This window comes from Ictidomys tridecemlineatus, chromosome 4, assembly GCF_052094955.1.
Source record: "Ictidomys tridecemlineatus isolate mIctTri1 chromosome 4, mIctTri1.hap1, whole genome shotgun sequence".
NCBI lineage: Eukaryota > Metazoa > Chordata > Mammalia > Rodentia > Sciuridae > Ictidomys > Ictidomys tridecemlineatus.
Window position 1 is genome coordinate 17143307 of NC_135480.1, and position 16826 is coordinate 17160132.

The 16826-nt window shown below is 33.3% G+C and overlaps 1 protein-coding gene and 1 pseudogene across 1 annotated transcript; one reads left to right on the forward strand and one right to left on the reverse strand.

Moving 5' to 3' along the window:
- The first annotated feature begins 2349 nt into the window (after positions 1-2349).
- On the forward strand, positions 2350-3318 carry LOC101965703 (olfactory receptor 4P4). The gene has a single exon (XM_005341551.2). It carries the CDS (start codon positions 2350-2352, stop codon positions 3316-3318), a length of 969 nt encoding a protein of 322 aa, XP_005341608.1.
- Positions 3319-8941: 5623 nt separating this feature from the next.
- On the reverse strand, positions 8942-9849 carry LOC101965416 (olfactory receptor 4C11-like; annotated as a pseudogene).
- Between the last annotated feature and the right edge of the window lie 6977 nt (positions 9850-16826).

Here is a 16826-nt window from a genome sequence, read left to right on the forward strand (position 1 = left end):
GTGGCAATGCCATAATTTTATTCTTCTTTATAACTGAGTAAACTCCTTTGTGTAGCTATACAGCATATTGTTTATTAAAAATCTACTTTAACACTTAACATTTATTTATTGTTTATTTGAAGTACACAAAAGGGATAGAGCATAACTAAAATCACTGAGTTATGAAGTAATACAGTCAGATGAGATCAAGATTATATGATTACCCAAAATAGTCCACTATTTTAAAGGATATCTCATTTTAACAGGACATTATGTGTTTTAAAAATATGAAAATGTAAAATTATTCTCATAGAATACAATAGTCTCTTAGCTTTCTATAGAATAACTGAAAATAGAGAATAGAATACTTCAAGTAATCCCTGAGCACAGATTAAAGATTTGGACTCAATCAACATGTGGAGTTTGTGTATGATTGATAAGTAAATTAAATGATAGCTAGTTTTAATATCCTCTGCTTTCTTAATGAGATTAAAATATTTATGTGATTATCACTTATAAATAATTTTGTGTTTTGTCTGAAATATCAGAAACATAATTTGCATCATAAAAATGTTCTTAGTTATTTTGTGGGGTAACTTTTAACTTTTCTATTTATTTTAAATAGAAAATATTTAAATGGAAAATAAATAGAAAAGTTAAAAGTTACCCCACAAAATAACTAAGAGCATAATGGCATTACTCTTGTGTTTTAAAGCACATTTTTGTCTGTTACTTGATAAAAAATCTCAGAGAAGTACAGCAATTAGGTCAGGAAGAATATTAGCCTACAGGTCAGGGCAAAGATCTGAGGAAAAAGTGAATTGGTAAAATTCATTCAGCAAATCACATTTGAAAAAAAAAAGACCACACTGAAATTAAAAATGTAACTTAGTCATTTTTACTAAATCAGAAGGTTGTAACTTAGGGGAGAAGTTAGAGCATGACTAAATTATTTTAAATTATTGGCATTCATTGTAAAAGCCTAAAGTGCAATAGTTAATTGATTGAAATGTCTTATTTGAACACTATAAAAGCTCCCTCTTGACTATGCTGGATAACGCAGGCCAAAAGGTAGTTTTGTCACAATTAACATTGACTTTCATACACTGGAGGAATTCTATTTCTATCTTTTTGTACACAAATTTGAATGATAACTTTACTGAAGGAGAAAAGAATTGTAGTACTGAAAGTGAAATTTAATATATATTAGTGATCATAATTTCAGTGTTTTATGTAGCTGAAAGAGAGTATTGCTGGTGTGATGGAGCGATTGATCAAAGATTGTTTTTCAATTGCTCTTCCTCAGCCCATTGGTCACATCTGAAATTCTACCAAGAGTAGCTACGGATTTGTCCAAAGGTATTTTGTAACCATAGAGAAATTAGTAAACTCGGTACTGTAATACTTAGTAACAGTGACAAGGAGGAGGTAAAAATAACGGAAAGAACATGAGAAAAGCCAGCCCAAGAGACCAAAACTAGTCATGTAGGGAGTGAACTGAGCATCCATGATCAGGATGGTTGACTAGAAAAAGCTGAAAAATTTATAGACATAAAGAAAAGAAGTAAATTTGTATAAGAGTGGGGTGTGAGACATCAGGTAAGACTCTAGAATCCAAACTGAACCTGCTATTATTGTTCTCAAATACCTAGCTGAATGCCAAATATACAATTATTTTGAAAATGCTTTAAAAATGAAAATAATTTTCCTTTCTAATTGTGGCTTTAGTTGGATGTAAAGCATAGTTCTTTATTGATACATTAAGTGTATATGTAAGTTAAACACATTTGTAAATTAAGCAAAAGAGAAGCCATGCACACATTCCTCATAATATCAAATATCCCAAATCGTTGATTTTTTATGTGTAATACTTTCTCATAGGATATACAGCAGGGAGTTTCTCACTTAAAACATTATGTATATATTAGACTTCATATATTTGCTTTTCTATAGTATTTTAACTCAATGTTTTATTTTGTAGATGGTTTCTCAATAGCAAACACAAAAGTGAATCTATGATGTGATATTTTTCCCACTAAAAGTGTCAATTCAACAGTCCTATTGGACTATAATATCATAAAGTTTCATAACACATGCTCTTATAAGTATCATTCTCCATTATTCTAAAATGTTAGTATTTATCCCAGCTACATAAGACATTTAGTAACAATATTTTCAATAAACTGACAAAGAAACAATACAGGAAAATCTTCATAAATAAAAATAAAATTTCCATTTTCTTCAACCTTTAAATCATTTCCAGCATACTCTACTACAAATCAGAGGATGATATGATATATCAACAATTTCAATGTATTCAACAAGTCATCATTCATCTATTTACAGGTGACTACAACCTGCATCTGGATCATGGAATACAGAAATAATGTCACAGAATTTATTCTTTTAGGATTTTCTCAGAAAAGAGAATTAGAGTTTCTCTGTTTTTTACTGTTTTTACTTTGTTACATTGCAATTTTGACTGGAAACCTGCTAATCATGATCTCCATCACCTGGAGTCCACTTATCAACCAGCCCATGTATTTCTTCCTGAGCTACCTGTCACTCTCAGATCTTTGCTACACCTCCACTGTTACCCCCAAGCTAATCGTGGACTCACTATCCACCAAGAAGTCCATTTCCTACACTGGCTGCATGACACAGCTCTTTACCATGCACTTCTTTGGGGGCATCGAGATCTTCATTCTCACAGGGATGGCCTATGACCGCTATGTGGCCATCTGCAAGCCCCTGCACTACACTGTCATCATGAGCAGACAGAAGTGTGATATCATTATTGCTGCCTCCTGTGTTGGGGGATTCCTTCACTCCTTTGGTCAGTTTCTCCTGGCCGTCTTCTTACCCTACTGTGGTCCCAATGAAATAGATCACTACTTCTGTGATATGTATCCTTTGCTGAAACTGGCCTGCACTGACACAAGCAAAATTGGTTTCTTGGTCATCGCCAATTCTGGACTGATGGGCACTGTGATTTTTGTGGTCCTGCTGATATCTTATGCTGTGATCTTATGTACTGTCAGGTCTTACTCTGCAGAGAATCGCCGCAAAGCCCTCTCTACTTGCAGTTCACATATCACTGTGGTCGTCCTGTTTTTTGCCCCTTTACTGTTTATTTATATTCGACCAGCAACTACTTTACCAGAAGACAAAGTATTTGCCCTCTTTTATACTATCATTGCCCCCATGCTCAATCCTCTGATATACACACTAAGAAACACGGAGATGAAGAATGCCATAAAAAAATTATGGGGCCATATAATGGGAAGCAAAGAAAATAGACTGAAAGGCTTCCCTGCATTTCACCACACAGCTTCTTGAAAATGTTATTGCTACCTTGAAACCTTCAAAATGCATAAAGCTTGTCTAACCATCTTCTTCCTAGCAAGCATATATGTAGGATAATATTGGAGAAGTTATTTATTGTTTTCTGGTTGTATGCATGACTTATCTCTGCTGTATCTTTTTTCAAGGTTTTCTGTACATATTGCCTCTATTCTATTTGATCTGTTGTCTCTGTGATTAATTTTCATATTTGGCAATAGACAAGACAGTGTGCAACCCAAATTAATACTAAGAGTCCTTACAACCAGTATTGTGGATGACTGTATTCAATGAAGCCAGTTCTAGCCTCCAAAAGTAATTAAAAAGGAACCAGAATTTGTAGTTATACTCTCTTATACTCTAAGAATATTCTCAAAGGTGTGGGACACAATATTTCCCCAAACACTTATGCTTTACACTGATAATAACCAGCAGCATTCTTGAGATTCTTATGTTCCCAAGACCAAAGCTTTTTTCAAAGCCCCCAAGGAAACCTCTTGTTTTGCTCTAAGTCACTTCCTCTCCTAACTCTTTCACATATAAGTCAATTGCACCTTTCTGCTAATTGTAGCAGGATGCAGTGTTTTGGTTGAGAGCACAGATTCTAGTTACAGATCTGATTTCTAACCATGCAGATGGTGGGCAACATGATCTTATAAAAAAGAGAGGTATAATTATGGCACACCTTGCTTGATACACATATTATTTTATTGCCTCATACTGTGCTTTGATCAGAAAAGGTACCATTAAATGATGACTTTCCTGAGCAGAAACTAGAGCACCTGCATTAAAAAAAATAAAAATAAAAATAAAGCAAGGAGCACTCACATGTTTTTACTAGGTTTCTGTTAGAGATGAAATGAGCATTTTTCTCTTGGAGTGGTAAGCAGAAAATATCATCTGAACTGGATAGTTGCTGATTTCTGTTTTGATTTTTTGCACGGTAAAAGTAAAATATTTTGCTCAGGACAATTGAATGTCACTGGAAGAAATTCATGTAATATAAGACATGCCTCAGAGAAAAATTGGTTAGGATTGTGGAGGAACTCAAAGTTCTTACAAAACTCGTGATATTTAATGAATGGCAAATAATTTATTTTCAGGTGAATACAGAAGGAACACTCAATAAAATGGGAATGTTGGGAGTTGCTAAGATGCATGGAGCATATAAAAGCAAAATAGCATAATATCCTGAGACTCCTAAGTGGTCTCTAAGCAGCACATAAGCAAAGGGCAGCATCACAGCCCAGATGGGAAGACCTCATTCTAGTGGATAATAAGCATTTTGCCTCTTTAAGAAGTTGTACCTATATTATTAAAAATAAAATTTCAAAATGAAAACAGAAATTTCTATCTTCTTCTTATTATTAGAATAAACATATTAAAGAGGGATTGTTAAAACATATGGAGCAAAAGTGGGAAGACAATAACAGCAATTTCTATCTTTAAGTGGTGTATTGGTACCCTGGAGCTCATCCTTTTCACCTCACAGGGGCATCTCCTCATTAGTTTCCCTGTCTTTGCTGGATCATTGATATAACGCCTAAAAGCTTCAGGAATAAACTTAGTCTTTGCAGTTTGGGAAATGTCTTGAGTAGTTCTTCCACTGAGGTTAGTCATACCTCACTGCCCTTGTGGAAAGTAAAAGTTATAATTCTGCAGACACAGACATTAATTTAGAGAAAATAATAGCAGTGGCAATAAAGTATGTCCATAAACATGCAGATTATTTCTTGGGGTGGGGGGGTGTGGAGGAGAGGATGTCTATTGATTGTTCCTTTCTTTGTGTTTACCAATTATGTCCATTTTTTAGTCATTCTCAATTTCATTTTAGTAATTTCTTATCAGACTAAAAATCTGTCATACTTTTTGTTCTCTTTGAACTAACCATAGTATCTTGATTTCAACCTTAAATTTTGATTTAATTAAAATCTTCCATATATTTTATTTGTATCAGAACCATAACTTTGTCCTCTTTTTAGATTTACTCTCTGAATAAACTCTCTGAAACAAAACATCTTTTGTTCTTATGTCCCCTCCCCTCCTTCCTCACTTCTGATTTCTCCTCTTCTGTACTCACTGCATCTGATTTTTGTCATCCTGATTGTATTTTAAGGGGAAATCTTTCCCTCCACCATTACCTGTCCTAGGTGACTGAAGCTGCTCTTATGAAGGTAGTCAGCATCTTCCATCTTGATGAATTCAGGCTTTGACAAAAATTATCCCTCCTTTTTCCCTAAAGACATTTACATTTTCACTTGGCTTTGGAGTCACATCATACTCTTCTAATTTTCATGCTAAATATCCAAAAACCTTCTCTCAATTTCTTTTCTGGTTTGTTGACCACTTCATCATATTATCTATAATGGAATGTTGCAGAGCACTGTTTTCTTTAAATTTAGGTTATTGATCACATGCACTCCCATGGTTTAAAGTGTTCCCAATGTAAGAGAACTCCAGAATTTCTCCAACTCAAGTACATTCGATGTGGCAGGTTCTTTGTGATTGTCAGGGTTTAAACTTTTCAAGTCCAAAGATACGTTTATGATAATCCAACTGTGTGACTTTAGACAAAATCTATATAATGTTCCATGTATATGTGTGTGCATGTGTATGTGTCTGTGTTGTTATACATATAATCATATACAATTGCTATAAGTATCATCATATATATTGATTAAATAATTGCTGTCCTCATTAGGATTTCAGAGAATTCATGTGTGTTGTCCAGAAAAGTTAATCAGTTTGGCCAATAGAAATTATATCTAGGCCTCTGACTTTGACATTAATATTTTCAAAACTTTTGCCACATTACCTGTGCACTTTTGACACAATGTTTGAATTAAGAGTTAAAGAAGGGTAGAGGCATTGATCCATCTGGGAGACTAAAAGAACTGGTTTAAAACATTACTCCTGCCAGGTGCTATTGTGCACACCTGTAAATCCAGCTACCTGGTAGGCTGAGTCAGGAGGACAGCAAGTTTGACATCAGCCTCAGCAACTTAGCAGGACCCTCAGCAACTTAGCAAGATACACAGGAACTTGGTGAAACCTTGACTCAAAATTAAAAATGAAAAGTACTGGGGATATACCTCAGTGGTAAAGTGCCTCTGGGTTCAATCCAACAAATACAAATAATTATAAATAGTAAAATAAAAATAATAGTAAATGATGATAATAAATATAACTAAGATATTAATAAAAATAAAGACTTATTTCTGACAATTAGCAGGGAAATCTGATGAAATTTATACATTTTTCTAAACTTCAGGTTTTCATTTATAATTTTTAAAATATTTTTCTAATGAGTTATGCATGACAATAGTATGTATTTTGATACATCATACTTAGTTATCCCAGTCCTCAGTTTATACCCAAAGGAAGATTTAGAAGGTCTATAAAGATTATTACTCTCTGTATGCATGAGTTAACTTTAAAACAACTATTATTGTCAGAAAGACATGGTGAATAGTGGTATGAATTTTCAGTTGAATTATAAGACACATTATTTTTCATTTATTTTTTGTTCTTTCTAGATGTATATGACAATAGAATATATTTTGACATGATATACATACTCAGAATAAAGTATAATTTGTTCCCCAATATTGTGGTTGTAGGTGGTGTGCAGTTATATTGGTGGCATATTCTTATACAAGGATAGGAAAATTATGTCAATTAATTTCACTCTTTCCTCTTCCCCCTCTCTTTCTTGTGTTCCCCTTTGTCTAATTCAGTAAACTACTATTCTTTCTCCCCTTTGTTGTAGGTTAAAATCCACGTATTAGATTCAATATTCTGCCTTTGGATTTTGGGGACTGGCTTATTCATTTAGCATGATTGACTCCAGATTCATCCATTTACCAGCAAATGCCATAATTTCATTCTTCTTTAAGGCCAAGTAATATTCTGTTGTGTATATACACCACATTATCTTTATTCCTTCATCTGTTGTAGGGCATATCTTGGCTATTGTGAATTGAGCTGCTATAAACATTGAATTGGATACATCACTCTTGTATGCTTATTTAAAGTCTTTTGGTCATAAACTGAGGAGTGTGATAACTGAGACAAAAAAAGAGGAAATAATAATGAATTCATTTTGGCTATAGTGGCAGACAAAGCAAAGAAATTTCATGGTAAGTAGAAAAGTATGATAGGATCAGAACATGTGAAAGGTGTAATTGAAAATTCTATAACATATAACAATTGTTGAAACACAATGAATATTAAATAGCTAATATGAAAATAAAAAAATTATAAGGCATAGAATTTGCTAACAGTTAATAAAAATGTGACAATTCCTTGCACTGAAATCAATGAATATTTAAATTTGAGGGTATAATAAAAGGCCTATGTCTCTAAGGTACAACTGTTCACCTATACTCTTCCCCACTCTGAGTATAAAAATTCCAATGGAAATTTTAATTTGTGAAGCTGTGCAGCACAACACAAAGACATAAAAAAGAAAAAAAAAGAAAGAGGGACATATCAACATAGATGGAGAGATAAAGGGGCTTTGCATAGCAGTAGTGGGTTCTCCCTGAGCCCATATTCTAGATACAAGTGCTGTATTTCTAAATGTCCATGATAATTTCATCAACATCATTCACTTCAAAGAAAATAGGTCATAGCACTTTGGGGTTCATGTCAGTTTCTACCTTTCTGCTCTTCAGTCTGAGAAAACATGTTGCATCTCTGTACTTCTGGTTTTTTATTTAGCTTTCACAATACCCACAGTTTTACTTCTATTTTGATAGATTTAGAGGGTTTTTACTACAAATGGTGAACACTAATTTTGTAAAACAAAACTTAATATCTCCAGGCTTTATGTAGTGGCTTTAAAAAAATCTAACAAATAATGTTTTGGTTAGTTTAACAAAGGTAAAAGAAATATGTAATTTAGAATAACTATATGCAGTTTAGAATATAAAAAGAGCCTCTTACTTGAAAATATAAAACTTTCCAAAGACAATCCAGTCATAAATGACATGGGCACTTTTGATACCTTGAGCTAATTCCTTCGTCTGTGAGGGTTCAAGAAGACACTTGCTATCTACTGGGAATGCCTTATAGAAGAAAGAAAAGATCTCAATGAACTGTCTGCAATTTATTTATGTCTAATGATAATTTTTAACTGCTTTTATGATCTAAATGTTTTCTCATCAGATAATAGTGAAGATTGATGTGACTTGTAGGTCATGCTCACAAGTACCAGAATGGAACTCTCAGAGAAACAGTCAGAATAAAGATGTCAGGGACATTAACAGTCAGAAGTCAAATCACAGAAAACTCTAAGGAAAGCAGGCTCATCAATTTAGAATGTATAGAAGTAGCCAGGCCCTAGGACCACAGTGGCTGGAAAGGAAGAGAATCTGCAGGGAGAGAATATTTTCTATAACTACCTGACTTAGTTTCCACAACATCTCTGTATGAAAAACAAACAAACAAAAAAGATGCCATGGAATCCATATTGCTTTTCATCTAAAAAATATTAAGAACCCACAAATTTATATGAAAATACACATGACTCTCACAATCATCAGAAGTAATCATATTTAATATTTGTACAGAATCACTCATATCCTAAACATGTATAAACATGAGATTGGACTTCAGCTCATCCCCTGCTTTCTGATGTAGTTTTGACATGCCACAGATTTCTCATGGCGTTTTTCACCTCTGCATTCCTCAGTGTGTAGATGAGTGGGTTGAGAAGGGTGTGCCAATGGTACAAAATACTGTCACCATCTTGTCCATGGGGAACGTGGTTGGGGGGTGTGTATATATGAATATACAGGGGACAACAACAATGATGTGAGATGTGCAAGTGGACAGTGCTTTTTTCCTCCCTTCTGCACTGTGATTTCTCAAGGAACATAGGATGACAACATATGAGATCATTAAAATTGTTAAACTGACTAAGCAAATTGCCCCATTGTAAGTCACCAGCAGCAGATTCCACAAATAAGTGTCAGTGCAGGCAAGTTTAAACAAGGGCTGCAGAACACAGCAGTAATGGTCAATCAAGTTGGGTCCACAAAAGGTCAATCTCAAGGCCAGGATAATCTGAGCAATGGAATGCATAAAGGACCCTATCCAGACAAGGATAATCAAGATGAGACAGACCTGCCTCCTCATGATCCTTGGGTTACAGATGGCCAAATAGCGATCAGCAGCCATGAGGATGAGGACTAGGATCTCCATGCAGCCAAATAAGTGTAGTGCGAAGATTTGTATCATGCACTCATTGTAGAATATGACTTTCTTTGTAGAGAGAGCATCCACAATGAGTTTAGGGGCTGTGCATGTTGAATAGCAGGAATCAGCAAAGGACAGATAAAATAAGAATTAATACATGGGGCTTTCATTTGTCCTGCTGGGTTTAATGGTCACAATAACAAGTGTATTCCCCACTACAGTTCCCATGTAGAAAATTAAGATGATTAAAAACACCATTTTCTGCCTGAGAGGATCCTGTGTCAATCCCAGCAATATGAACTCAGTTATGTTACTATTTTGCCACATGGTTTCAGTTGATGTGAAGACTTCACAAATCGGAAATAATCTGCAAAGGAAAAAAAATTTTAAAAAGTAGTAAATTTTGAAGTTAAATATATATTCTCAGTCATGAAACTACAACTTTACAATGGGTGTTTTCCATTAGAACCTCCAATAGGCGCCAATCATTTTTCATTTCAGGTATTTTGTTTTTCTGGATAATATAGAATCTCTACAAACAATTTCATGCATTTACCAGATTGGATATGACAATGATTAAATAAGACATAGAAAATATAATGAAAAGCAAATGTTTCATCAAGCAAATTAAACATTATGGGATTTGGCACGGATAGTAACTTTCCAAACTGAATGTGTTTCATTAGTCTTCAGCAAGGAGCTATCAATACTAGGGTGATGGATTGCAAATCTAAAGAATGCTTAAGCTTGATTTACCTCAATAGACGATGTTCACATTATTTGAACCTGGTAGTCCCATTTAAATAATAGTTATAGAATAAGCATGTTGAATATGTTGAAAATTCAAGTAATAATTAGGGCTTTGTAGTTATACATATTAATTGGGTTCATCACAAAATACTCATGCATACATGAAATCAATTTCATTTCATAACCCCCCTTGTTCCCTTCCTCTTTTCTCTCCCTGACTCTCTCCCCTCTCCCATTCTCTTTCCTCTACTCTGACACTTTTTGATCATTTACTAACTTACATTTAATGGGTTCTTTGTGTTATCCTATCCTTTCCTCCCCTTTCCCTTTATTTTATTCTGGCTTCTGCATATGAGAGAAAACATTTGATCTTTTGACTTTGTGAGTTTGGCTCATTTCACTTAGCATATTCTCCACTTTCATCCGAAAATGTGTTATATTCTTGATCCATTAAAAATAAGGCTTCGAAAACCCTTACCTTAGGAGAAGGTCACTTCACACTGGTATGTAACTTAGCCTTAACAATTGTCTTCTGATGTAGGAAGGAGGCAGTGTGGTATTCCCCAGGCAGCATTATGATCCAGAGACTTGATTTGTCATGATGAGTCTGTTTCAGGGGTATCATAGAAATCCAGTGCTCTTCGATCACTTTACACACCACCACATTGCCATTATCTATAGATTTGTTTGCTTTCATGAGATTTTCCACATGCACTCAAACAAAAGTAAATATCAAACAGATAAACTAACACGTGAAAGTGTCATAGATAGAAAAGAGAGATGTATATTAGAATGAAGCAACATAAAGAAGGAGATTTTATCTGTCTATCATATCTATATTTCTTATAGATAAAATACAATAGTGTTCCATAATCTGCTATGTTCAATGGCCAGGAAGAGAAGTATTGTTTTCATTCTATGGTATCCATGGCAACATCATCACCACTGGGATCCATGAAGTATTTTCCTGGAACACACTAATAGACACTGTTTTCCTTTGCTTCTCATCTCCCTGTTTACCAATATTCCTTACCCACTGAGTAGTGCCTATGTCCATCAGCAACTGCTGTGCATGCTTCCTGTTTCCATATTCTTTTCTTGGATTATAGTGCTCTCAGAGAAGTCCCTAAAATTTCTATGTTCTATAAATGCCTCATGTGCCCTAGATACTAGCCTTGGTATTGATAAAACTAATTTCTTGCAACTACTAAATGTGACTAAATTACTTCCAAGTGCAATTCTTCCTTTCTTTGCTAAATCTTATAAAAATTAATTATGTTCAGTTGCCCTTTTTTCTTCCCAAGGCAATTTGGAAGTCATTTATTCAAAGGAAAATAAAAAAATACTTCTCTAATTCTGTCTGAACCAAGATCACTTTGAACATGGGATTTGATGCTTTGGTTCTCATCTACATTTTAGAAGACAAGCTTAGTTAGGCCCAGATTCACTCATTTCCTTAAATATATGATCACACAGGATTCTGGCTATGAAGGCTTCTCCTTTGGCATCCTGGGATGAGTATTTATACACAAATGATGCTAAACACAGGAAACTGGGGAAGGGCTGTCCTCTAAATTGTCCCTTCCCTCCCAATTAAGAAACACGAACAAAATATGATAATTTATTAACCTACAATTTGATTTAGATTTCTTGTAAAAAGAGGTGTAAATGTGCTAAAGAGTTTTTGAACATAAAACAATAATTGTCTAGGGCCCTGGTATTATTTTTAGTACCATTCTCCAATAGAAATCTCAGGGTTTCTTAATGAAATGGCTGATTGTACATCTGGAACACAAATAATATGGGCAATTGAATATTATGCAGTGGCAGAAAGTAGGGAATTCTAGAATGCACATACATTAATGAGCATATGTGGCAAGGAAACTGGAGTCAGCTGATAGAACCCACCACAGTCAAAGCTAGAAATAAGTAACACAATATTGAAATATAGCCTAAAGTATAAAATAAATATCCATGAGTGTCCAAGTAAATATTGAATAACTAATAAAATCAGGAGTATAAAACACCTCCCAAGAAAAATTCAAAATGACTTTTTTATAAATTTTACTGATTAAGGTTTTTCATATAAATGGAATCATACAGCATTAGATTTCTTGTGAATGGCTAATTTTTATTAATATCATCAAACTTTATCCATGTTTTAGCAAGTACTGGAATATTCTTTTAATACTGGATTTTTCCATGGTATGTATATATCACATTTTTAATCCATTCATTTGTTGTAGATCACTTGAATTGCATATGTGCTTTGGCTATTGCAAATAATTCTGCTATGTACATGAGTGTACATGAAAATTTTGCCTCAAAAGGGTATGAGTTCAATTAGTTTGAGTTTATACATGAAAATGAAATGGTGGATCACCTAGTAGTACTATTTTTTTTAGGAGAAATATCTTTCTTAGAAGTCAATAATTTTATATCCCTATGAACAGGGACAAATGCTCCTATTTTTACACATCTTTCCAATTCTTTTCATTTAATATATATTTAGTTGTAGTTGGACACAATATCTTTATTAATTTATCTCTATGTGGTTCTAAGGATCGAACCCAGTGCCCCACATCTGTTAGGCAGGTGCTCTACCACTGAGCCACAACTCCTCCAGCCCTCTAATTCTTCTTTTCAACAGTAGCCACCTGAAATGCTATTTCTCTTATGCTTTTGATTTGCCTTTCCCTGTGCATAGTGGTGTTGAACATACACTTCTCCCACCCATTCCATTGCTTCTCTTTTCATTTTATTGATTATACCCTTTGTGATAAAGAAAGCTAATATTTAGATGCAGACCAATTAATCTATTTTTCTTCTGTTACATGTGCATTTGGTGTTAATCTGAGAAATAATATTCTAATCGAATGTCCTGAAGCTTCTTCACTATGTTCTCTTTTGATACTTTTAGGGTTTTAACTTGGAAATATTTGATCTATTTTGAGGTGATTTTTGTAAGGTATAACATAAGGGTCCAGCTTCAGTGTTTTGACTTGAGAAAATCTAATGTTTTCAGCATTATATATTGAAGATTCTCCCTTTCCCATTAAATGGTCTTATCCCTTTTATGGAAAATGATTTGGTGATATCTGAGAGGTATTATTTTTGAGCTTGTTATTTTTTTTCCATTGTAAATATGTCTCTTCTGTGTTGTGACACTGTCGAATATTATAGTCTTTATTCTTCTTATTAACACAAATTATAAAAATTATTGGGATCCACTATGGTATTTGTACACATGCAACATCATGCATTGACAAAAATTACACACCCTCCATCCACCCTCATCCCCATGTGTCTCCTCCACTGACATCTGTCTCATTGTTAAGGAAACATTTTTCATTTTAAGAATATTTTTTTTCTGAACAAAATACACATATTCAGTTTCCACATGTAAGAGAGAACATGTAGTAGTTGTATTTCTATGTCTAGATTATCATTTTTTTTTTGCTTTTGTTTTTGGCACTGGGGATTCAACACAGGGGCATTTAACCACTAAGATACACCCTGAGACCTTCTTATTTATTTATTTTAAAAAATAAATTTTTAAAAAATTTGAGATAGGGTCTTTCAAGTTACTTAGGGCCAATCATTGTACATTCTGTAAAGAGGAGGGTCATTGAGAAGGAAAATGTGTAAAATGCTTCCAAGCTAACTTACCTGTGTTCAGCAAGACTGTGGTGCATCTGGCAGATGTTAGAATTGATAGAGAAAGATGGAAGGAACCAACCATTTTCTTACAAGTTTCTAAAGTAACTCCTGAGAAGTTTCAGCTGACCTTGATCTAAAAAATGAGAGGGTTTAGTTTGGGGACAACATGGAGTAACTGAGTTGGTCTTAAAGAGTCCACAGGAAATTATAATCAAACAAAATGCACTAATGTTAGATTTTTAAAAATGTAAAAAAAAAATTCCTATATCTGTATTTAAAAGGGAAAGGTAATCATCTTTTTAAATATAACTTCAGATGTTCACTTTTGACAGCCAAAAGTTAAATGGGATTTTATGAATAAATATCTAATAGAAACTGTTTAAAAAGTCTTAAGTCCCACTGCTGTGTATAAATAAAATATACCAACAAAAAGTAAAGTAAAAACTATGGGTCGTGGTGGCTCATGCCTATAATCCCAGCAGATCCTGAAGGCTGAGGCAGGAGGATCCCTAGTTCAAAGCCAGCCTCAGCAAAGTAAGGCACTGTTCACCAGAGTAAGAGCATTTATTGCCACTAATTGTACTCTCAAAAGTATTTAATGTGGTCAATTTTTATATTATAGAAAATTTTAAATTAATGCAAAAATTAATACTAACAGTTCAGTGATATAAAAAGCATACTAAAATGGACAATTTTTACAGAGCTAGACTGTATGGATGGCCAATGATCATTGAAAGATACTCAAAATTAGTGTGCATCATAGAAATTCAAATTAAAATCAAAACAAGATAGCACTACTCAAATGGTAGGTGAGTAATGATATCGCAGTAAGATTTTATATTAAACAATATATTTTAAATTAAAAAATGCCAGTTTCTGATAAGGATATAAAAGAACTGTTGCACACATATACCTGATAGGAGGGTAAAGCATTTGAAATATCCTATAACTGCAACTCATGGAAGTGAAGTCCTAAAATTTTGAACAAAATCTGTACACATTTTTATTTCAATTTTTAAAAATATGTAATGAGTGTAGTATTCCTGGATTTAATTGGGAATTTTAGAGTGTCAATCTGAAGGTGGTCCAGTTATTAAATCTGAAGGTGGTCCAGTTATTATCTTACCCAATGTTAATAGAGAACTGAAATCTGTAATAGTGGTACCTAAAAGCAATGCTAGGACAATCCTCTGTATGTTCCACATTTATAAGAGAAAGATTAAAGAACAGTAATAATTTAAATACAAATAGACAATTGATGGATATATAAGTAGGTAAATGATAGCTGCAGATATACAGAAATAAAGGAAAGCCAGAAACATGGAGTTTTATATATATAAAAACTACGTACATATTTACATAGCTATAGCAATCGTATGCTTTTTGCATTTTTTTCTTCACATTTTGCAAAACTTCTCTTTATAAGACAGTGCTAAACTTTTAGGCTATATAATTAAAAGCAATGTCTAAATGTAATAGTTTTTTCCAAATATTATAAATGATAAAAACAAAATTTGAGCATCTGAATGTTTTTTTTCAGGAAAACATAAATAATTGTATCCGGAAATGACAAATAATACCCACATTTCCAAAGTCTCAGTTCATTATTCTTTCTTGTTTCACAGGAAATTTTACCTTTCAACTTTATTTTAGTTTGAACTAATGAGAATCAACTATTGGTTTTAATTTCCACACATATTATCAAATTGACTCATATTTGTTATCTTATACTCAGGGATATAATATGGAAATTGGTAAAAAAAAATTTCATATACTCTGGTAGTAGTACAAAATACATCTACAAAAGACTGGGTGAGAAAACTTTTTTTTTTTTTTTTTTTTTTTTTTTAGTTTCAAGTGGTAAAAATAGAATGTCCCACTAGGTGGCACAGCAATACCACAATACCATCATTTAAATCCAGAATCAATTTTTTTTTTTCAAAGTACTAACTTGAATAGCTTGAAATACTCAGCTGAAACATTATACTAACCCATATCTAATACTTTAAGGACATAGAAAAATTTAAGAACCAGATTCAGCAAGGCCTGCTTAAGCAACAGAAACAGACAACTTTCAGAAAAAGTTGAATTTTCATTTTTGTTTTGTTTTGTTTTGGTTTGGTTTGGGGTATTTTGTTGTTGTTATTTGTTTGTTGCTTTTATGTTCCTGATTCACAAGAAATAAATTGGTTCTATGAAGTTTCAGGGTATATACATCTTAACTTTGTCATTTCCAACACAGTAGCTAGTAGAAAAACAGACAACTCAGTATTGTACATAGACTTTGGCTTGAAAAATATGAATAGGTAAAAAGAATAAACAAAATAAATTCATGGTAAGTTAAAATTTCAATTTTATTCTATTTATATGTAAATTTGACTCTGGAGAAAAGCGGTTTAAATGCTCCGGTGGTGGGCTAAGAATTTGTACCATTTCTTTCCAGCTTGGCATCCTTGTTTCCTGGTATTCACCTGATAGAAATTGGTGCACACTACAAATCAAGACTTCTTCTGACCTGGAAAGATGTTTGTTAAACTTTTGCCACCACACCCCTGAATGTACCTACTTAATTTTTATTGTTAAAGTCAAATAATTCCTCTAGATGTCAATGTGTTTAAATCGTGAACAGAAACAAATAGGAAACAGTGTCATTTGTCTGTCTGAAAATACTTGGAAAACTATTCAATTCATCCCCTTCTGTTTTACAGGTAAGAGACCAAATGTCCAAATATGGTAAAATGACATGACAACATTTAAATATACATATTTGACAATATTTATTTTTGTTTTTGTCACTATTAATTTTGACTTGGAGTTACTTATTGCTTCCTGGTTACTTATGGCATAACCAATTAAAAAATATATTCAGAATTGCTTATAAAATAAAAATTATA

Coding starts and splice junctions, on each gene's coding strand:
- LOC101965703 (XM_005341551.2), top strand. CDS start 2,350: ATGGAATACAGAAATAATGTCACAGAATTTATTCTTTTAGGATTTTCT.